General features: G+C 37.1%; 2 protein-coding genes and 2 long non-coding RNA genes across 8 annotated transcripts; all 4 read left to right on the forward strand.

The window, feature by feature from the left end:
* Positions 1-720: 720 nt before the first annotated feature.
* Positions 721-3707, forward strand: LOC103950455 (protein CHLOROPLAST IMPORT APPARATUS 2-like). The gene is made up of 3 exons (XM_009361664.3): positions 721-1821; positions 2613-2768; positions 3394-3707. Exons 1-3 carry the CDS (start codon positions 736-738, stop codon positions 3451-3453), a joined length of 1302 nt encoding a protein of 433 aa, XP_009359939.2. The 5' UTR covers positions 721-735; the 3' UTR covers positions 3454-3707.
* Positions 3708-10432: 6725 nt separating this feature from the next.
* On the forward strand, positions 10433-12708 carry LOC125468069. The gene is made up of 3 exons (XR_007261056.1): positions 10433-10511; positions 11399-11557; positions 11662-12708. It is a non-coding gene; the product is annotated as an uncharacterized LOC125468069 (long non-coding RNA).
* Positions 12709-12779: 71 nt separating this feature from the next.
* Positions 12780-13916, forward strand: LOC103950453. The gene is made up of 3 exons (XR_007261055.1): positions 12780-13297; positions 13514-13599; positions 13751-13916. It is a non-coding gene; the product is annotated as an uncharacterized LOC103950453 (long non-coding RNA).
* Positions 13917-15257: 1341 nt separating this feature from the next.
* On the forward strand, positions 15258-22482 carry LOC103950454. 5 transcript variants are annotated; one of them, XM_048591919.1, is made up of 9 exons: positions 15258-15426; positions 16833-17009; positions 18526-18674; positions 18794-19851; positions 20326-20386; positions 20486-20592; positions 21276-21366; positions 21791-21838; positions 22284-22482. In XM_048591919.1, exons 4-9 carry the CDS (start codon positions 18794-18796, stop codon positions 22386-22388), a joined length of 1470 nt encoding a protein of 489 aa, XP_048447876.1. In that variant the 5' UTR covers positions 15258-15426; positions 16833-17009; positions 18526-18674; the 3' UTR covers positions 22389-22482. The 5 variants fall into 5 exon arrangements, with proteins under 5 accessions (XP_048447876.1, XP_048447877.1, XP_048447878.1 ...); XM_048591920.1 differs by having other exon boundaries at positions 16861-17009; XM_048591921.1 differs by having other exon boundaries at positions 16866-17009.
* Positions 22483-23421: the final 939 nt, after the last annotated feature.

The raw sequence follows: 23421 nt of genomic DNA on the forward strand, positions 1-23421 counted from the left end.
GTCTCTTCATATGCTTGTGCTATATTTACAGGCCTCCCAACGGTTCTTTACTTCTTTTTATTTGGTCCGCCTCGTCACCTACTCTCCAAAAACTCCACCTCTTCTCTCTCTCCCCTCAATCTTTCTGTTTTTGGTGCTGAATTTCCACAGCATATACAGTATTCGATTTTCTTTATTGGGTAACTATCCTCTCTGGGATATTTCCATTCCTTTTCTCCATCTGCCAAGACCCAGTTACTATTTCCCTTGATAGATTAGTCACTTGGGTTTTCTTCTCTCTCTAGGGTTTTGGGACACTTCTTTATCAAGGGAAAATAGAAACATACTATGAACTTTTTGGGGTTTCGTTTCTTGGGTTTTTCTGAAACAACTTTCAACATTTTTCCCATCAAATTTTAATTCCTTTGCTCCAATTTTGCAACTCCAGAAAAAAAAAAAAGCCCGTTTCTCAGGTGTTCTTTCTTTTTTAATCACACAAAAACTGCTTGGCCTTTTCCCACTTTTCATTTCAAAAAAAAAAAAAAAAAAAAACCATTTCTTCTACTTTTAGGGTTTAGGGTTTTGTACCTTTTCAAGTTCCTCTCTGTCCTTTTAAAGCAAGGATTTTAGCAACTTGAATTTCAACAATTCCATGACTTCATCTCACCTGTTGTGCATGCTCTTCAATCCAACAGCCTGAGTTTTGTGTTTCTAAATTCTCCGTCTTCGCCTTTGGTTCCTCGGAATCATCAAAAGATGTCTTCGTGTCTAAGAGGCGGCGGAAGAACCTATGCCTTCGAGCTTGACATAGTCAAATCGCCGTCCACATCAACCTTCACCTCCACCTCTTCTCCGTCCTCAACTCTCTCGGAATCCAGCAACTCCGGCCTCGCAATATCGACGAGAAAACCTCGTACCCCTCGAAAACGGCCAAACCAAACATACAACGAAGCCGCCGCATTGCTCTCCACAGCGTACCCCAACATCTTCTCTTCCAAGAACTTCACAAATCCCAGAAAATTCACTAAACCCCACGACTCTTTCTTCGACCAATCCACAGAATTGCTCCTGCCCTTCAGAGTCATCGAAGCCGAAAATGCCGGGTTCTTGCTCCACCTCCCAATCCGGGAAAAACCCAGTTCCCAATTCGAGCCCAAGTCCCTGAATTCGTTCGAGAAACCGTGCCGGAGTCCCGGGGAATTCGATTCCCAGCCGAATTGCAATTCCGATTCCATGGAGTTGTGCGACGTGTACAATTTTCAAGAGGAAGACTTCGATGCGGAGTCGATTCTCGACGAGGAAATTGAAGAGGGGATTGATAGCATCATGGGAAGTATGAGTGTGAACATGGACTTGGAGGATGAGTCTACAAATGGAGGTGCGCAAATGAATAATTCAAATCCGAACTGGAATTCCTGTTATGGGTACCCAATGGGGCTCGGATTTGGCGGGAAATTCGAATTCGGGTTCGGGTCGAGAAGAGGAGTGAAGCCGTTGAGGCACGTCGATAATGGGAACTGGTGGAGTTTTCCCACCGTCGATGTTCTCGAAATCTCGCCCAGATTCAACAAATCTCAGTCGTGTTCCGCCCCGGCTCCAGCCGCGGCCACAGCCGGGAAGAAGAAGAAGAAGAAGGTGGAGAAGCTGTCGGTGTTGGAAACGAGAACCGCGGCGGAATTGCCGAAGGAGGCGAATCCGATTCCGAAGTCCCCGGCGGAGGAGGAGCCCGGGCTGATGCTAAAACTGGACTACGACGACGTTTTGAATGCTTGGTCGGACAAAGCGTCGCCGTTTTCGGAGGAAATGCCGGGATCTGATGCAGCGGCGGGGAATGATGTATCTGTACGTTTCTCATCTCCTGCCAGGGAATCGAATTCCGGGAAAACTTAAACGTGTTCAAAGTCCGGAGCTTGAAAAATAAAATATAAAAAAAAAAATCAGTTCCCCTGTTTTTTGTCAGTCTATTAAAGTCGGTGTGCAATTTCTTTTGGGCGTTAATTTATTTTCTGTTACCATTTTTGGTTTGATATTTTTTTTTGTTCATTTTTTGCCCGTTCCGTTTTTAGTATTTGTTTTTACTTCACTTATTTTTTCTTAATGTACATGATATCGTTGTTAAAAAAAATATATCTCAATTTCATTATCCTTAAAACTTCACTTACAAAAATTTTGGGAGAACAGTTGTTTAAATTATTCTTCTGACTAATATTATCTTACGTGATACTGTAATTGTAATGAGTCGTATAATTGCATTTGCTAAAAGAAATTCTGAATCCTGACTTAACAATTTTTAAGCTCAAATGACAGAGAAGTCACTTGTATTTTTGCCAATCCGATCGCTTTGCCGTAAGTGCCAAAGTATTTATTAGTCTAAAACAAAGCATAAATTTAATTTTTAATTTACAATTCATTACTTTTTTTTAATCTTTTGGGTCAAAATCAAAGTATTTTTTGTGGTTTTTCTTTTTGGACACAATCATAAATATTTATTATTTTATTGAAGGCGGTATTGGTTATTTTCTAGGGCCATAATCTATTGGGAAGTCAAGAATGTACAATAGAATGACAGAATTGTCCTTGTATTTTTGTCTATAACTTATTATTTTGTTGATCATTGGGTTTGTTTTGGGCAGGCCAGGTTGGCGCATATTGATTTATTCTCGGATGTCGGAGGACTGAGGGAGGCTAGCGTGTTGCGCTACAAGGAGAAACGTCGTACCCGTCTCTACTCTAAAAAGATCAGATACCAAGTCAGAAAAGCCAATGCCGATCGACGACCTAGAATGAAGGTACATTTTTTCTTCTAAAACATTCTTGTTTTTTTTTTCTTTTTTCTTTTTCTACAAGTAATAATAATATATACTAATTTATCTAGACGACGTGGAAAGAGATTTGAATGTGGGTGCAAATGGTGAAGCACACTAATATAGTAGATTTAGCACCGAATTAATGAATTTGAGTCCAAAATAAACGAAAAAGAAAAATAAAGATGTCATGATTCTTACTTTACAACATGTTTCTCATGATTAGTATTTATGTTTTCTTCTCTTTTTTCCCCTCCCAAACCTTCTCTCCATTCTCTCATTCTTGTTAGTAAAAACTTACTTGACAAGTAACTAAAGATCAATGTACACACCATCTTATTAACAAATAGAAGTTCAATTGAGAAACAAATTAGATCGGCCAGACAGAATAACAAAAACTTATTTTGATACAAGTGAGATATTCTATTTTAATCTAATTCGAACTTCGGGGAGAAAGATTTTAACTTGTAAGAGTGCACGTTCCGTTCTAAATAATATGAATACACTCACATCTGCAACACCAAGCCTCATTTTAGTTATACTTGTTCCCTATCATAGAAACTATATTTTTGTTTCAGGGACTGATGTTGGTTTCTTTATTTTGTTTCAGGGAAGATTTGTTAGAAGGCCACATTCTAGCACAAACGTTCAAAGACAAAAGGAAATATGATGATTTTCCCCTTGGATCATGGCCATAGGACACTTTCTGGCCCCCTCTTTCTCTTTCTACCCTTTTCCCTTTGTTTTGTTAATTAATTAAGTAATTAGTTCTCCTGTTTTGTTAATTATTTTGACTTTTATGTTTCTCACACTAGCAAAGAAGCCAAAGAGATGAAGACTAGACTAGTTACTTTTTAATGGGTAAAGAGATTTTGTTGTAGGAGGCCCAAGTAGCACATAAATCAAGTTATTTTAGTTGAAATTATTTTGGGTTGTTATCTTCGATGATAGAGTTTTGGTTTTTATATGCGTATTCATATTTCTATTGAAAAGTTAGATTTGCATTCCAACTATTTTTACAAATGACTCATAATCAATCCGTATAGTTTTACTAACTAGATCTCACGTTTGTGGTATTTCTCTTCTAATATTGTCATGTTGGCTTCTCAATGAAATGAGGAGGAGTTTCTCCTCAAGTTATGAAATTTTATGAAGTGAAGGAAGGCCAACCTCGTTTGTTGTAATCACGTGCACTATTTTGGTTTCAATTGCCATCCTGCATTCCACTCACAATTATCTTAGCTTTTAATATTCAAAATGCACAATGGTTTGCTAATTAGAGCAAGATATATTTCTCTATCGTGTTAATCTAGCCATAAAAATACACTAACATATAATGACCTTAATTAAAAGCAAATCTATCATTATAAAATATAGTTTTTAGGGATAAAATATAGTTCTTTGGGATAAAATAAGTAGTACAATTCATCGCTCATCAAGTGACTTAATATGTCTCAAAATATGTAGCTACTGCCTGTTTGTTTAATTACAGAAGTTTGGTTGTGAGGTTAAGTAGCACATAATGGAGTTATTTTTGTTGTAGTTTACTTGGGTTGCTCTCTTGTATATAATGGTTTCGGTTTTCATATGCGTATAATCTTTGTTTTGGAAAACTAGATCTCGAACCTTCACATTTCAACTGTTTTACATACCTCTTGTAGTGAATCCTAATATGTTTACTAACTAACTCGTAAGTGGTACCTCTCATTCAATTTGAAAACAATTGTGAAAGTTTGAATTGTCTTTCTCTACTCTAGGTGTTTAAGGCCCAATATGAGGTGGATTATAGTGCAAGACAGCTAGGTGCACTCTCTACACTGTTTGGTTTATCATAAAAATTCATGTTCCCTATGTTTTGTTTTTTTTTTTTTTGAACAAATGATAATATCTACACTAAGGGGTGGGGGAGTGGGCTAAGTCTCACACTGGGCTTGTAAGACCCCACATCTCCCAGGGGAGTGGATCCTCTATGCCTTATATGTATATTCCCATCTTTATTTAGCACGAGGCCTTTTGGGAACTTATTGGCTTCGGGTTCCATTGAAACTCCAAAGTCAAGCGAGTTCGGGCGAGAGCAATCCTAGGATGGGTGACCTACTGGGAAGTTCTCGTGTGAGTTCCCAAAAACAAAACCGTGAGGGCGTGGTTGTGGCCCAAAGCAGACAATATTGTGCTACAGTGGAGTCGAGCCCGGGATGTGGTGGGCGCCTGGGCGGGGATATGACAATTTGTTATTAGAGCCAATCCTTAGCTGGAAGTGTGTCGACGAGGACGTCGGGCTGGCCAGAAGTGTGCCGACGAGGACGTCGGACCCCTAAGGGGGGTGGATTATAAGATCGCTCATCGCCCAGGGGAGTGGATCCTTTATGCCTTATATATATATATATATATATATATATATTTTCCCATCTCTACCTAGCACGAGGTCTTTTGGGAACTCAGTGGCTTTGGATTCCATCAAAACTCCGAAGTTAAGCGAGTTCGGGCGAGAGCATTCCCAGAATGGTGACCTACTGGGAAGTTCTCGTGTGAGTTCCCAAAAACAAAACCGTGATGGCGTGGTTAGGGCCTAAAGCAGACAATATTGTGCTACAGTGGAGTCGAGCCCGGGATGTGGTGGGCGCCTGGGCGGGGATATAACAATTTGGTATCAGAGCTAATCCCTAGCTGGAAGTGTGTCGACGAGGATGTCAGGCTGGCCAGAAGTGTGCCGACGAGGACGTCGGGCTGGCCGGAAGTGTGCCGACGAGGACGTCGGGCCCCTAAGGGGGTGGATTATAAGATCGCACATCGCCCAGGGGAGTGGATCCTCTATGCCTTATATATATATATTCCCATCTTTACCTAGCACGAGGCTTTTTGGGAACTCAGTGGCTTTAGGTTCCATCGAAACTCCGAAGTTAAGCGAGTTCGGGCGAGAGCATTCCCATAATGGGTGACCTAGTGGGAAGTTCTCGTGTGAGTTCCCATAAACAAAACCGTGATGGCATGGTCGGGGCCCAAAGCGGACAATATCGTGCTACGGTGGAGTTAAGCCTAAGATGTGGTGGAGGCCCAGGCCGAGATGTGACAGGGCTAGCCATAATAATGTGGTTGAAATTCGCTTTTGACGAGAATTGAACCTAAGACTTTTCACTTTCAAGTGAAAAAGAATACCATTAGACCGTAATACTAAGTAACATGTTCCCTATGTTTCTTTATAACAAAATTCCCTTCTATCGCTAGAATAATTTTTTCTCATTTTTTAAACATGAACTGGTTTTTGAAAAAAATTTCAAATTGTGTCTTTCCTAATTTTCAATTCCCCCATTTTTAATACAAAATTCTACAATTCCAATTTTTAATGGTCTGATCAAAACAATTTCAAGTCAGAAGCGGACCTGACTACAGATATTTTTTCATAAGTACAAGGACATTTAATTAAATCTTAAACTTTATTTTTTGTCCCTTCATGTGCAAAGGAGTAAAGCTCGACTCACCAATCGCCATAAAAAAGTTTAATCTACCTCGCATTATGACGTTGTTTCCCGTGAAACACGTCAATAAAATAATAAAATATAAATTTTTGACCGCATGATTTGAAGGGACGACATGGATTATATGGTTCGGATAAATCCGGATAGACAGATATCCATTTTAATAAAAGAACGAGACGATGCCACTTGGTGTCCTTCAAATTATTATCCTTTCTTCTTTTTCCCCTGCAATAGCAGTCAACACACTCATCAACTCCACAGTCCACTCCATTCACAGTAGCTCCATATCCACCTGGTACTCTTCTTCCTTTAATTGCTCTGTCAAATTTGTTTTATATTTTAATTTGAATTTCTTATTCGACTGGTAAATTTCAATTTCCCCTTGAATTTTTTATTGATTGTTAGATTGTTTAAATTTCGATTGACATAATTTGTTATTCAAATTGGGGGTTTTGCTGGGTTCCGGGGTTGTTGAGCTCAACGCCGTCATCGGGAATAAAATCGATGGACTTTACATATTCGTGTTCGAATTTTCAAGGGTAGTTTTGCATACAATCAATGCGCCTAGGGTTTCAAAGAAACAATTGTATTAAAAATAAAATGGACAAAATGCAAACAAGTGAACTAGGGATCAACCAAAAGCTCACTCAGCCCTCACTTAGTACCACAGTCTAGTGGTATCCATCTGATTTGTAAGTGACAGATCTTAGGTTCGATTCTCGCAAAAGCCGAATTTGAACCACATAATTATGAGGCTAAGCTCACCCCCCTAGTGTAGATAATATTGATTGTTCAAAAAAAAAAAAAAAAAAAAAAAGCTCAATCCATTCCATACAAAAGGGAACCAAAATCTTTAACTTTAATTGGAAGTACTTTTGCTTCTGAAATTTCCTTAGTTGGATCGTAGTAGAACTCCAACCTCTCAAACTCATGTATGCATTCTGGAGTATTCCTTTCCCCAAAACTAAGTTGATTATGTAATTACAGTATTTCGTTTATTTTTAAATTGCTTTTAAGATTTGTCTCCTTTTCCTCATTTTACAACAGATGGCATCTCTTGGAGAAGAGTTCCTTGACCATACCCTTGAATTTATGCGTCTTGCTATAGAATAGGTACTGTTGAGGCTGTAATTTTAAGTTTTGGATAGTAATCGGCGGACTAAATATAATATAGTAGGGTTGACCTGGTGTTTTTGTTTACCAGTGCCTATTAGTGTTGTTCTGGTTCCCATCTTTTAACAAAAATATGTGTTGCTGTTGATGGAAACGCTTTGTATCATTTGAATTCAATTGATGTGCATGTCGCTACTTTATTCCTTTTATGGTTATTTTTTGGGTGATTAATTTTTTCTATGCTTTATGGTATTTAACTTTTATATATGGTTATGCTTTCGTATTTGAAGGCAAATGAGGCCTTGGACAACCTCGAAGTTCCTGTTGGGTAAGATTTCCGATAATTGCATGAACTCTATTTGTCATGCTTTTAAGAGTCTTTATACCCTTGAGCTTTGTACTCACCTGTTTTCCCCCTTTGATCACATTGTTGTTATCTTGACTCTCTTTTCGATCTTGTCCTTTGAGGTATCCGACAATAGACTGAACTTAGCAAATAGAGTCTACAATACTTTTGGAAACCCTAGAACTAAGTCTTCTCTTCTTTTGGCTCCCTCTCTTTTTTCTCTTACCTTTTCAGCCCTTGTCGCATCCCATGTGTAAGTGTAGAGTGCAGTTTACACTCCTGTAATCTGATTAGGTCTCCTAATCTATTTGCGATAGGAAAACACACTTGCATTCTTATTCCGTTTCTGCTTTTAGGATTCCTAATCTAATTGCACATGACAACTTAATTCTCTCGTAATCCTTGTAGGACAAAAACTCTTTTAGGGTGCAATTTGCCTTAGCATTCATAATACAGTCCTAAACAAAATAGTACTCTAAAAATATCTTTGAACCTTCTTTTAGCAGCTCTGGAAATCTTCAAGAACCTTCACCTTGGCAAACTTCTTCTTGCCTCATTGCACCTCAAGTGAGGAGGCTCCACCTTAATCAATCAATAAGATGTCAAGAAATGCTTGATTGTTTTTGCCGGCACTTTCTTTTTAAGGAAATTTGAGGCATTGTTGTCATGCAAACCTTTTCAACCCAAATCTCCTTGGTCACCTTGAGTCTTCCTGCGTTAGTACTATACCCACTCCATAAAACACCCTAATTGTGATAATGTTGATCCCCCTATAGGACATGGCGAATCAACCCCCCATTAAAACTTTTCCGTTGTTGACCATCTTGTAGGTATCAAACCATTCTTTTACTACACACATATGAAATATGCTTCTGGTATCCAAAATCTAACTTGTGAAAGCCTTGGAGCCTAATGTTATACAATGAAGCTCCTCGTCACTCTCTTCTTCGGTGATTGCATTAGCTGAACCTGAGCTTCATTCCATCTTGGTTTTCTTCTCCTTCCAAATCTTGTTGTTCCTTTTCCATTGATCGGGAGAACCACATTCAAAGCAACCTTCCTTCTTCTTTTTTTTTCTTTTTCTTCTTGGATTTTGACCAACCCTTATTGCTATTCTTCTTTTCCTTCGTCTTTTCCCATCCCGTCCCCTCTCCTTTCCTAAGGCATTAGGGCCTTGAGAGCTTTCAATTATGTCATTCACTTTTGCATATGACTGAAGGGGCTTGAATTACGTCTTCAAGTTGTAGGGACTTCTTTCCAAACAATAAAGTTGTTCAAAAGTGCTTGTAAGACGAGGTAGATACCTTTGCAAGATGATAGTCATATCATCATCTTTGTAAGTTTCTTCGATCTTTCAAAGATTGGCTATGCAATTTTGGATCCTGCATACTTGATCTTCAACATCAACTCATTCTTCCAGTTGAAGCCCTAATAGTTCATCCTTGGGAAACAGTTTATTAGACACGGTTTTTGCCTATATAACTTTCTCCAACTTGTTCCATGCTTCCTTAGCAGTCATCGTTTCAGTGATGTTGGCTTGACTCATTTTGTGAGATGAATCTCGATGGAACTCTTAGCCTTCTTAAGAGTCTTCGTCCATGTTGCTTCTGTCATAGTCGTACCAAGGAGTGCATCATCCAACTCCTGCTGTATCAATATGCTCTTCATCATTCTTTGCCAATTAGTGAAGTCATCCTTGCCATCAAAATGTTATAACCTAAGCCTTAAGCTTTTTAGGTTTGTGGTCTCCTTTCCATTGGCCATTGCAGGAACACTTTGAACCAAGCTTTTGATATCAATTGTTGTTATTTTGACTCTCCTTTGGATCTTGTGATGTTTCCGACAATAGACTAAACTTAGCAAACAAAGAATAACTAGAAACACACAAGATTTATACTAGTTCTACCGAACTTTTGTCTACGTCTTCTTGTGATTTCTCTAGGTAAAGAAACCACGACTTCATTGATTAATAATAGAGTATACAATACTTTTGCAAACCCTAGAACTAATGCTTTTCTTCTCTTGGTTGTCTCTTTGTTTTATGCTAGCTTTTCAACCCTTGCCGCACTCTATCTATAAGTACATGGTGCGGTTTACATTCTTATAATCTGATTAGGTCTCCTAATCTATCTAGGATAGGAAAGCACACTTGCATTCCTATTCTGTTTCTGCTTTGAGGATTCCTAATCTAATTGTACTAGAAAACTAGTTTTCTCCTAATCCTTGTAAGACAAGAATCTATGCACCTTAACTTTCCTAATTCAATCCTAAACAAAATAGGACTAAGAAAAAAAGGAACCAAAACCTAACACACATAATTGCTGGAAATCGATTCGTTTACCTTGGGGTGATGCTAGGGAGACCACATCTAAACCATCTATCAGACAAGTAGGTCCACCTCTATTAGAGAGATGATTTAGCTGTGGTTTATTTTCCTTTAGCTTGTTATATATGCTTAACTTAAAAATTATTCTCATTCTGAATTTTGAAAGCAGGCTTTAAGCTCATTTGGGGCAAGAATGTAGGGGTAACACAACTTTTCGCTTTATTAAGTTTCCCAAGCCGAATTAAAAAATGTAAAGTATCATACGCCCATCTCATTTTTTTATTCTTCTCATCACCTTCTTGAAGTTGGATACAACATGCGCTCAATTGCTTCTTTTGTTAAAAATCAAGGCTTATTTTGTATTAATGCATTTTTCTAATCTATAAATTTGATTGAACAACTGTGTGATTGTTGAAGATGGGAAGGTCATAGCCTCGGGAAGAAATCGAACTAATGAGACACGAAATGTAAGTTTACCATTGGTTCTGAAGATGAAGAAGCAATTGTTCCTATTTATCTGGATATTTGTTTTTGAGAATTCTTTTCATTTAGCGAAAATCCCAACACCTTGTCATGTTTCTAGTTTTCTCATAAAAATATTTTTCACATTTCAATTGTGTATCTCATAGGGTATGTTTGGGTGAGGGACCTCAAAATTCTAAGGCATTTAAGCAAGATAAAGAAGAAATGGATCACAAAAAAGTTATATAGGAAGAAGTAGAAAATGCACCACATATGCATTGCAATGTGAGAGGAATTTCTAAATGATTTCTTTCAGGTAGTCATTTGCAAATCCTTTTTACGTGCCTTTTGTAATGCTCATGTGGTGCATTTGTAATCTCTCTCATTTAGCTTTTTGTGATCCATCTCTTCATCATTGGATCCCTGAAATTTGAAAGTTCCTCACCCAAACATACCTTAAAGACTGTTTTCCTTGAAACCACAAGGAAATGATGGAACCCAGTTAATGCATTTACTCAAATATCTTGATGATTGTTCATTGTTTGTGTACTTATTCTTGCATCTTCAATGTGTTCCCCGTTTCAATGTGGTTGGGTGGATCTTCAGTTCGATCATGCTAGTTTACTATTCTTATATTTTTCCTGCCTTCTACTTTGACCCAAAAGTACTGCTCTATGGTTAACTTCTTGGATCAAATGTTTCAAAATATACTGACTGTATAAAACATTCTTTGGGAGTCTTTCTTACATGTATATCGTTATTATAATTTTTAAGATTTGTGTTTGGCACTTGTTTGCTTTGTTTAATGTTCATGAGAACTGTGTTTCATATGTAAGCCTTATGAAATTGGAATATGAGTTTCTTATTTACTATGCTCGTCATAAATTTGCAGGCTACAAGGCACGCAGAGATGGAAGCCTTTGATACTCTTCTTGAGCAGTGGAGAGAACATAGGCTTTCAAAGTTAGAAGTTGCCAAAAAGTTTTCAAAATGTAAACTCATGTTACATGCGAGCCATGCATAATGTGTGCAGTGGCTTTATCATTTATTGGTATGCTCCTTTTCTTATCATCTGCATATAAATGTTGACACTTTTTTTCTCTTTCCCTTTGTCACTTGGATCAATGTATAGGTGACCCTTCCTCCCATGTTTAGGAATAAAGGAAGTATTTTATGGTTGTGCCAATGACAAATTTGGTGGGTGTGGATTAGTATTGTCGTTGCACTTAAGTAGCTCTGAGCCACAAACGAGGTTTATTTCTGAACCCACATCACAAGCAAAATTTGAGTCAGTTTTTGTAGTGTTTTCCCTAGTCATTATTTTCTCTTGGAAATCTTTTACCAACTGTTACCTTGTTTTGATGTACCTTTCTAAGAAACAGTTCTTGGTCCAAAAATTGTAGGGAACTACATAAGTATCTTTACCTACTGTGAATGGACAGATACACGCACCACAAGATTCATATATGAAATGCATTTTATGCATATATGCACATAATTTCCATCTTCAATTTAATATGACAAAACATGAAATCTCTTCACTAATGATGGTGTGTTGAGAATGTCTGATGATATCTTTTCGTTATCAATATTATGCCGAGTTTTATTGGAGGAATGTGCCGATGAGAGGAGTTCGAGTTTAGGCCTTAAAATTTTTCTTATGGTTGATTGTTTCCTCCATATTTAGTGGTAGGATGTCTGCACCTAATTAGTGGATTCTTGATGAGTTAATCAATACGTTCACCTTGTTAGATAGCACAAACAATCCTACCATATAGAAAGAGGATGTTGCCTATCATAGACTTGGCTGTAAGAGGTGAACTGGAAGTTTTTTTTTTTTTTTTTTTTTTTTTTTTGTGATTCCTTAGTTGTGTTAGGATTTTTGGCTTGTCAAATATGTCCTAGTCGGTTTGGGTTTGTTTTAGGAAAATTAGATGAATGTCGATTCTTGTCCTAGAGGGATTAGGAAAGAATTTCAGTTTTCCTTATTCAATTTAGGTTTGGATTTCTAGAAGTCTATTTGGATTTGGATAAGTGTAATTTCCTAATCCACTTCGAAATAGGAATTCAATCAACCTTGGGACATGTAAGCCTGCCCTATGCCTATAAATAGGGTGCGGTAAGGCTTAATTTTTAGAGAGAAAACAGCCAGAGACAGCCGAGAGTGAGATTAGTTCTAGGGTTTGCAAAAGTTCTGTAATCTCTATTATTAATTAAAGGAGCGGTGATTTCTCTAACTGGATGTAGGCAAAAGTTTTGCCGAACCAGTATAATTCTTTTGTGTTTCTAAGTTTTTCTAGATTTGCTAGTTTAGTCTATTGCCGTTGGTTACCTTAAAGAACAAGGTCTAGTGGGCGTGTTTTTCAACAAGTTGTAGATAATGCTGAAGAGGGTGTGCAAAATTTTCTGTATCTTTTTCTTTAGCGATGATGAAAAAACGCAAGGGAAGCTATATCTTTCTGGAGACTGTATTCTATTATTTCACATATGTTTACATGTTATGTCTATTATTGCAAATATGTTACATGTGATATTATTTCAAATATTTTTACATGTTAAGTCTATTATTGCCATGCGGTGCAAATTTTATAAATTATAATCAATGCACTATAATGTTCTTGGCTTCTGTCTCCGGTCTTGTAGCCAATATGATTGTCTCTCAGTCTCACATTATGTATGTTGAATAGTGGTGCAACTCCAGAGGGGAAAGGTTTCAAATGCACTGAAGGGATAATGGCAATAGAAGCAGTCTCTCTTTTTCGCAATTTTTATGAGCAAGGAAACCCTAATGGTATAATTTATATTTTCTGGAGGCTAATCGTTACTTATACATTTTATAGTTTGTCAAATGCTTTACTCATTGGAGGATACCAGTACGTAGTATAAGTTTGATGTCATAATCACAACCTTTGTTAATATTTGTTGCTTGTAACATTCATCATTTGGTTGAAGTATTTGAGCTTTTTCTTCATTTCTTTAACTGATTGTATTGTTTGGTTTCTCTCAGCTCCAAAGCCTCATAGGCCTCTTGCCCAACAAGCAACACAATGAGTACGTAGAGATTCAGTAGTTTCTCACCTCGTTTATTAAATGGTACGGCGGAATCCTTTTGAGTTCATTTATGTTATAATCTGATCGTTTGCTTGCTTGATTGCTTTGCAATTTTTCTTCTTTTTACTTTCTGCTTCTCACCTTTCTCCTGTTTTTTCACTGTTTAATGTAACAATTGTTAATTTGATTTCAGGGGTTAAAAATCAAGTGTAAGACCAAAGCAAGACGTTCCTAAGGTTTGCAACAGCCCGAAATTGGATGTTTCAGGACTTCGGAAGGGGAACGGTTGAAAACTTTGGAAAACTATACAAAATACATATCTCTCTTCTATATTTTCTACTATCACTACAATTATATTTTTTACTTGAATTAGTAAAATTTTGGAATAAGCTTAGTAGAAATGTAGAATTTGAGAATTGGGTTTTGTGGTTTGTGTTTTTCCTTTCACGTCATTCTCACTTATGGTGTAGGCTTTCTAGAAGAACGATTGCTCTTCAGAAATCTGACATGCTATGTTGTCGGTCTATGACTTTACATTTTACATTTAGACGTTCAACTACGTAACGTTTTCATCCAGTGTAAGATTGTGGTAAGAAGAAACTAACTCTTTATTTATTTATTTATTTATTTCATGTTTCAGAAATTTATCAAGAACCAGATTTAACCTGAATTAAGACATTATCAAAGGTTTTCTTTAAAAATATAGTTTACAGTTCAATTATTCTGAATTGTTTTGAATAAATAAATGAAATTAATTCAATTGGATTGAATAAAATGAATTAATTCATTATTCACAAATAATTTTGGTTTGATTTAGTTAATGTGATGTAATGGAAGTGTTGGAGAAGTGGGAGCTTGAGTGATGCAAATTGTTGGTGTCAAGCTATTGAATTCACATGATAGTTTCGAAATGAATGTCGTGATGAGAATTCAACTTAAAAGCTCGCTTGATGTCTAGGATTGACTTGATTTGAATAGTCCACTAGATCCGATGAACGTTGAATATAAATATGAATGTTAACCTACATATTTTGTGACATGAAGGTAGAAGATAGACGCATCGTGAAGTTCCACTCAATCCTACCATTTTTGTGATTATTAGGAGGGATAAGTTTTCTTCATGATTTCTCTTTTTTCTACCTTCACTTGGAAAAATATGTAAGAGACAATGCTAGCAACCTTCTCATTTACCTTCTCGTTTCAATCTTTGCACGTCTACTCATGTTACGTGTATTCCACTAGCATGCAAAACTAAAAATTTAATTATTTTTTAATTAACTAAAGAAAATAATTAAAATGTTAGTTTTTGAGTAATAATGGAGTACATGTTAGCTGAAGGGAAGTGGGAAAGTTGAAATGACCAAGCAATACCTTAAGATGTAGGGACGAAAAGTGAGGAAGTTACAATTTCAAGACATGTGATATACAATTCTAAAGTCCTAAAGAAATTTCCTAGTCATATGATGATCGCATCTGAAATGTCTGTTTATGTCGTATTTAATTTTTTTTGTCTCGAACTAAGCATGTAGAGATACGAGATAGACATGAAGGATATAAAATTGAATATACTAAACACTAACCAAACATACGAGGAGTAAAATGGTGCGTGTTTATAATTCCCATTACTAATTGAGCAGCAACAAAAAAATAATCGATCTATAATTATTGAATTAAACTGGTTAATGGACAGTGCAAGGACAACCCAAAGAATAAAAGTGTTAAAAGGCATAAAACCCATATCCCACTCTGTCTGCGACTCTTCGGTTTGGTTTCCGTAAACCCCTGTTCCTCGTCCTTGTCTGCACACAAACAACAGACAATGGCACCTCTGCAGCATTCTTGCCTTTAGTTGAAAGCGCCCAACAAACGGTAATGTTCTTCCTCTTGCATGTGATGGGCCTTCGATACTTTGCACGTCTATGCGATTGGTGTCCCAATTTCTTATATATATATATATGTGTATATATGTATGTTCTTGATTTTCGTTTAATTTGTTTAGTTTTATATGCTTTACTCTTATCTGCATATCATAGCTGTTCTATAGAATTTTGTGCGATTGATTGCAAACATTGATGCCATTATTATTGAAATTTGTATAAACCCCAATTGTGCAAGGATCTAGGTTGCTTTACCCTGTTGGGTTGACCAAATTGGGTCCATTTACATGCCCTTGCTCCCCATTTATTAGATTTAGTTAACACTGATTTGGTTTAGTTTTGATGTAAGAGAAACGAAAGCGAAATTCGGGTTGGTTTAATATCTGACGCCTGTAATTGGGGTTGAATGTCACCACTTATTGTTAGAACCAGATTTTAGTTCGTCTATGTGGAACAGTTTTGAGTGGTTGATCTTATTAGGTCCTTGTATTTATTTCCCATCCATCTTAATCTATGAAGAAAGACGGCAAAAGTAGAGAATTTCGCAAATTTATTGCCTCCGATCGTAGGGTTAAGGTTTTGTTAAGAGTCAATATAATGCTGTTTGCATTCTATATTTGCTTTCATGGGCTATTCGGCGAGTGATTTATTGTAATTAATGAAACTCGAAAATGTGGTCGAAGTTCAATTGTATGTATCTATCTAGGTTCTGTATTGGTATCGTATGAATAGTTTCATTTCAAGTAATATTCCGTAAATGCAAGGAATCTGTACTTTTTATGCTATTAAAGTACTTTAGTGTTGCGTTCAAGGAAGGATGTGTATCTAAATGTGTGTAGGAAATAAATGTGGAATACGCGTGGTGTTATATGATACTGCATAACGGATGCGTTGAACTTTTAATTTATGTGTGGCACTACACACACTACCCCACCCACCATGAATTTGGTCTTTGTAGCATGCTTCCGTGCTAATTTGCAAAATAGAATGCTAAATTTTAGTCCGTACATTGCCAGGTAAATAAAATGTGGTTATCTAATTGATATGTTTTTTAATTTCACACCTCAAATAGAATGCACAGATTTCTTCAAGACATTAGAGAATATGCTTTGTGATTTGATGGCTTATGCCCACAACCTGACGATGTTTTAGTTATTTTCCAGTTACGAGTTTATTAATGCTTTTGAATCTTGACCTGAAAAAAGGATGAACTAAGATAATGCTGTTAAAATATAATTGGTGTCAATTTCAACAAAGTTTGATGTATCTTCTTGGATATGGCATGCTACAAAGCAATTATTTTTATTCACCAATGTGGTATGGAAAGTATAGTGCCTTGTGCTTGGATAATGTACGTTATGGGGAAGTTATTGCACTGCATCGCTTCTCTTTTTCTAGGTGTTTGAGGTTTTTCCTCCTGAGGCAGAACAGGAGCTTTGAAAACTGGATGTTCAATTCCTTTGTGCTGCGGACGTGAAGATCTTGTGGAGATTTGATTGGGAATAGAATTCTGATGATGAGTTCGGTGGTTGGAGCACAAGGATTGGCTATCACATAGTGGGACTGTAGCAGATTGTAAGCATGTACATTTTGTGCATGATATGTGGTGTGGAAATGCCCCATGTTTGATTCGGCAGGTAGCAGTTGATTTGGTCTATGATTTAACTTTTATGAACTTGAATGACTAGGAACTCGTTTTGGTGGAGGATTTCTTCTCATACTTTAATTGAGTGAAGGTTGGTGGACTTGCGGTCTTGGGGACAGTTGAGTGAGGTGGAGTTTTAATATGGGGAAGCCCTTGGTCTGGAAACTTTGTTAGTGCTCTTTTGGGGCAGGGAACATGATTCGTTATAATTTTTGGTGATTGAAAATTTGATCTAAACGGGCGGGTACTATTTAATAGATGCTATATGTGGAAGAACGTTTTGTTTATTGGTATCGTGAAAATAGTTTGCTCGTAAGAAGCCTTCCTTAAGTATAAGGAATCTTAATTTTCATTTAGTTAGGTTTCCAAGTATTGCAATAGTTTGGATTATGCTCATTAGAGGATTGTGATGATTAGTTAATCAAAAGGGGACGCTGCTAGTTCTGCATATGTTGTTTCTTTGGGGTCTCATATTGATGCTGGGATCTATCAGAAGTAGAGAGGTTTTGTAAGCAGTGCCAATGTGTTTGTTCTTGTGTTTGTGATTCACATGGCATTAGAAGAATTGTAGCACTCTGAAGTATGCTAGTCATATGGGTCTAGGGTAAATTCTGCTGGTGTATGGTTCCAGCAGGCCCATTAGTCTTCAATTTCCTATTTCTTTAAGGATTAGGTTATTTCCTGTTTTATTAGGTTTAGGTCTTGATCAATCACACGTTATGTACCCTTTCCACAGATTTAGTGATTGCATAAAATTGATGGAACTTTGCTTCTCTCTAGGTTTGTGTGATTTCTAGAATTCCTACTGGTGTCATCGCATTCTGTCATGGAGTTAAAGTTATTAAAAGGATTATTCTCTGCATTTGTTATTTTGGAACCTTTAAAAAAGTTTGTTTACTTATTTATGGGGTGGTTGTATTTTATTTTATTTTGTTCAAACTTCTCTTGGAGATGCAGTATGAAGGTGGGGTTTACGCAAAAACGGGTGTTTGAGGATATTTCTTACTATAAGGAAATCAATTAGGGTTTAATCCTTTTTCTTTCCTTGGAGAGAAATTTTATAATGCTGGCCCACCTAAGGCAGCTTCTTAAGTAGGTTTGACAGTAGATTTGTAAGCAAACAGTGGAATCTGTAAGTTACTTTTTCTCTGTTTGGTTGCCCCCTACCTTATTAGAATTGCTTGGTGATAGTAGCTATTGTTGGTGATGTGTTTGTGGAGTACCATTGAGGGTTTCGTCACGCTGTGTGTCTCAAGAAAGTTTGTGTTACCTGTTTGCTTGGACGATGAAGAGTCTCACTTTCATTTTCTGCTTTTTATTTTTCCCTGTCTGCGTTGAAAAACTTATCTTACTTATGAAAGTGAATTCGTTTGGAGAAGTCCATGGAAATGTACATACGATCCCCATTTTTGAAACTTGATCCATTTTTTTCCTTGTTGGAATCAGAGAGGTTGATACGATAGAAAGAAGAAAACTTTGGGGGATGCCTCTTCTGTCATATGAAACTCATATTTCAAACATTTTAGAGAGTGAATCAGCGTGTTACTGTGGTACTTGGAAGCAACGGACACCAGATATTAGTGAGGTGGTTTCAGGTGAAATGTTGATTCTGAGTTCCTTTCCTAGTTCAATTGAAGCTGCTATATTTTGTGTATCTAACCATGGGTTTCACGATGTCTTATGTGATTGGATGCCTGGTGCTGAAACTTGGCAGATGTGTACAAAATGCGATGATCATTGCAGCTGCAGAAGAGCTCAACCAATCTCTGAGAGAAACAAGAATTTTGATGATTCCCGCCCCTTGATTTTTCCAAGAAGCTCTTCCCAGCTTTCAGCAGTCACCATGTCAGAAAGTTCTGCACCTAATCTCGTTTATAAAAGGAGGAAGTTACAAGGAAACCGTGTCACCGTGTTTCCAGGAGAGCGAGAAAACACTATAAGTGGTGATTTTTTTTCTTTTCTAAATTCTGAAGCTTCTACAGTTGCTGCTAAGGAAGAACTTGTATCTCAATTACACCATGAAACTGAAGCTACTCGAGCTCATTCTGTAGCTCCTCGTTTATGCAAGAGAGTTGGTCATGTTTTAAATTCAGAATCTTGTAATGGATGTTCTGCTGGTGAGGAATTAATTTTCAATGAAGCACCTAAAAATAACGTGCAAAAGCTTTTAGAGGTAAGCAGCGTGAATGATAGTTGCTCATCATCAAAGTCAAATATGGAGCATGTTTCAACTTCCGCAAAGACTGAAGTAGATGAAACAGCTGAGTGCTCCTCTTCTAGTGCAATAGTTATGGAGGCTGTGGGAGACCTGTCTGAAAGGGATCTATGCATCTCTATTCTTAGAAGCCATGGACTGCTTGGGGATTCTCAGGTTACCATGATCGGTGGTTCTGCTGAAGACACTGACACCATTAGCAGTGAAATCCATCGCCGGTCATGCAAAATTTGTAGTCGTTCTGGAACCACTTTGAAAATGCTAATTTGTGATAATTGTGAAGAGGCATTTCACATGTCATGCTGCCACTCCCGTATGAAGAAACCACCTATTGATGAATGGTTCTGTCATTCTTGTTTGAAAAAGAAACATAAGATTTTACAGGAGAAAGTGACATCGCCCAATATCACGAGTGTCATGAGTAGGGAAGCATCATCCAAGGGCCAAATGAATCCCATAATCTTAATGTTGAGAGACATTGAGCCGTATACAACTAGTGTTCGGGTTGGTAAAGGGTTTCAAGCGGAAGTTCCTGACTGGTCTGGCCCAACAAATGGGTACGTTTATTCTGTCATTTGCTCTCTTAACTCTTTTGATGCAGTTGAAGTTTATATGTTGCCTTCACTAATTGGATGGATATCCTTGTGAAAACCTCTTGGTTTCCTTGTCTCTCTTCCTTTTGATTAGTCACATTTCAAATGATGTACTATGAAGGTAGCCACTATGTGGTTTATATAGGAGGGTAGGGTAAGTAGTTTCATTTTGGTTTTTGTGCTATGAATCCTTGTTTTCAAAGGACTTAGCATGCCAGGTAGGACAGATCTCGTTGCTTGTGCTGCTTGTATTCCTAAACAATTGGCTGGCTGTCCTGCATAGGCACCTGTGTGGGATCTTTTTTCATCATGTGTTCTTGTAAAGAAAATTTTCATAATCTGCCTTTCCTAACTCTGGTTTGAATCCTTATTTTCTTTCATTTTGCATGTTACTTACAACTTACAAGTTACAACTTCTGTTATTTTGGTTTGATACAGTGATATCAGTGGCATTGGTGAACCTTTGGAACTAGATTCGTCGGAGTATGCTAGATTGCATGTAAGTCCTTGATCTATATTTGTATATGTAATCGGCTTTTTCATTTGGCATGGGAAGTTTGGAAATTCTATGGAGTAATGACACATCTTTCCGTTGTAGGGGCTGAACTGCAATAAACCTTCTAGACATAGCTCTATAGGTAATTGGCTTCAATGTGGAGAAATTGTAGATCGCGCAAATGGAACTATATGTGGAAAATGGCGCAGGTAATTAATTTATGGCTTGTGTTAACGCTTAATTGGAACCTGTGAAGGTCGTGATCTGATTATTTAGTTGGAAATTTTTCTGACAATATGTATAGTACTATATTTGAGTGAAATTACTTTAACGGAGAACATGAAACACCAATATGAATGGATGTTTGCTGTTTGTGACTTGTCAGTCTGAACTCTGAAGTTGTACAATTATCTGAGAGAGAACTCTAGTCCAAGACTGGTGGTTCTTTAGAATTTAGATACTGGAAGAACGCATCGAAGATGCCCTTCTCTCCTTTCCTGTCTGTTGAGGGGTTCTCTCTCAGGGGGTTTTTGTCGGGTTTTCTTCGGTCTTAGTGATTGACTAAGACTTGACACAATGGCACTGGATCACAAATTCCAAACTCCAAACTTGTTTTCTCACAAATTCCAAACTTAATTCATATAGGTAGCTCTAAATTGTTTAAAGTTACACCACAAATCTGCTGGCTGGATTCTTTTTTTATGGCAATTGTCTCGAAATATGCAACTACACAAAATAGTTCATGATGAGTTTTTTGGTATCTTGATGTATTACCTAATACTTATGATCTAAAGTTGTTTTTATCGCTTTTTTTTATCGCTTAATTGCTTTTCTACTTTTGTTCTTGATTATGCTTGACATTTTAACAATTTGGAAGATTCTTGTATATCAGGGCTCCTCTTTTTGAAGTCCAAACTAATGACTGGGAGTGCTTCTGCTCTATCCTTTGGGATCCAAGCCATGCTGATTGTAATGTGCTTCAGGTGGACCTATCACTGACACTCTTCATGTCTCTGTTTATAGACAACGTTTGGATTTTTAGATCGTATCATATGAAACTCTTAGAACTAGAGTAGTAGCAAAAAAAGGGATCACAATTTACACTGCTAGAGATACAGATGGTTGGGATTGCATCACAATGATTGTGCATCTCAACCATCCATATCGAACCTGCTGAGGGTTATTGGGATTTCATTCAGTCATTGGATTTTGATTAAACATGACTGAGATGTAGTCAATAGGGTATCGAGCACTTCACTATTGTTTTAGTATGTCAAATAATGTATTTTGCTTTCTTCACTTCGGTTTTGTCTTTGTTATATGCTTTCTTCACTTCATTATATGCTGGTCTGTCTGGTGTCCATCTTTAAATCTAACGTTATCTCTCTTCTTTTGTGTCTGGCTCAGGAACTGGAAACGGATCAAGTTCTAAAGCAACTGAAGTATATTGAGACGGTATTTTCCAGGCAATTGTTCCAATAAATAAGTTTTTGGATATGTTAGAGTTCATTTTAGTTGTATAGTATGATAAGCAAGTAGTGGTATGTGGAACCAAGAGTACCTCTCGAAGATATGAGACAAGAGTCTTAACAGACAATAACTTTACTAAACTAAAGAAATTGCTGACTTTTAAAGGACCCAATGAACAAAAAGGATAAAGAAAATAGGTTTACACTAGAGTTTCCAGAACAACTATGTTGTAGTGAGTTTCTGGCATATCTAATACTTATACGCTGTTGCATCGTCTCACATTAGCATGCTTTTGTTGAAACAATTACTTGAAATACTATTTTGAATTCTTATATATGCATAATGGGTCGTAGGAGCATAATATATTGGTTTACCTTGTATGATCCTTGTGGTTTATCTTTGGGTTCTTATTATTTCTTATGATGTGTAGCTGAGGCCGCGGTTATCTGCTAAACAGCATACTTTGGATGGAACCAAGAGTGCCGGTGAATTGAAGAAGCCCATAGTAGGTACAAAAAGTATACAAACTCTATGATATGGTGAGAAGTGGTGTAAAAGCGTGTATAGAACCTGGCTCGTCAGTCATTGAACATCTTATATATCAAATCGAGTTAGAAATTTTGACCACAGTTAACTGGATTATGGTTTTTGTAGGCAAGCGCACGAGCCTCTCTCTCTCTCTCTCTCTCTCTCTCTCTCTCTCTCTCTCTCTCTCTCTCTCTCTCTCTCTGTGTTAAGCCTAACTTCCTTTTTAAGTTACCAGTGTTTGTTGTTTGCACAATGTGACAAGTCATTGCTGCATCAAGATATAAATTAAAGTGGTTCTTTTTGAGGTTGCAAAAGAAACTCTGAAACTGAAGGTGCTTTTGTGTAGTCCAAAATTCAGGGTGGAGCTCCAACGGTTATGAAAAGAAAGCAAACGATTCTTCCAGTGGGGAGAAACTGTCTGAGTAAGGTAGCTCTCACATTCGACGGGACTAGTGTGGGATCGGGAGAAAAACTTGTCAGACCACTACTTGATATAAGAGTTGCTCCAGTTAGAATCGCCTAGTCATTTTCACATGTCATTTTTAGCTTATCACATCCTCTTTATTTATGGTTATCAAATTTAATAAATCAAACAGAATCAACGGTCAGGATTAAACATGAGTGTGTAAGAGGCTGAGGCTGAGGCAAGTCATTTGATTTAGTAATGAAAAACTGGATTTTTTCTTTACTGTTTAACTAATTGCCCCCAACAAGAAAGTAAAAAGAAATGTATATTTTTTTTTTTTATTAAGAAAATGATATTCCAAACTATTCTAATCTATAAAAACAACGATTCGAACTTAAAAACAAGGGGTGATGACATAACCTTAGCCGACTGACCATTCACATTTGATCTCTAATTATATAATTACATGTTTAACTTGTTCCAAGTCTCTTTTTTTTGGGCTTTTTTTTAAAAAGAGGGACAACTGAACGATGAATGCGACCCCTAGACTGCGACAATTTCACACAGAATGAATGATGAATGCACACAGTTGCGGCGTCATTCTACTCCTAGTTCATCGTCTTAACTTCAATTT

This window comes from the organism of the source record quoted next, unplaced genomic scaffold, assembly GCF_019419815.1.
Source record: "Pyrus x bretschneideri cultivar Hongxiangsu unplaced genomic scaffold, Pyrus_bretschneideri_v1 Contig36, whole genome shotgun sequence".
Lineage (NCBI taxonomy): Eukaryota > Viridiplantae > Streptophyta > Magnoliopsida > Rosales > Rosaceae > Pyrus > Pyrus x bretschneideri.

Bases quoted from the DNA above. Each gene is read 5' to 3' on its own strand.
- LOC103950455 (XM_009361664.3), top strand. From the start codon at position 736: ATGTCTTCGTGTCTAAGAGGCGGCGGAAGAACCTATGCCTTCGAGCTT. The intron at 1,822-2,612 runs GTACGTTTCTCA...TGTTTTGGGCAG, and splicing joins CGGCGGGGAATGATGTATCT to GCCAGGTTGGCGCATATTGA. The intron at 2,769-3,393 runs GTACATTTTTTC...ATTTTGTTTCAG, and splicing joins ATCGACGACCTAGAATGAAG to GGAAGATTTGTTAGAAGGCC.
- LOC103950454 (XM_048591918.1), top strand. From the start codon at position 18,770: ATGCCTGGTGCTGAAACTTGGCAGATGTGTACAAAATGCGATGATCAT. The intron at 21,367-21,790 runs GTGGACCTATCA...TGTCTGGCTCAG, and splicing joins CTGATTGTAATGTGCTTCAG to GAACTGGAAACGGATCAAGT. The intron at 21,839-22,283 runs GTATTTTCCAGG...TATGATGTGTAG, and splicing joins AACTGAAGTATATTGAGACG to CTGAGGCCGCGGTTATCTGC.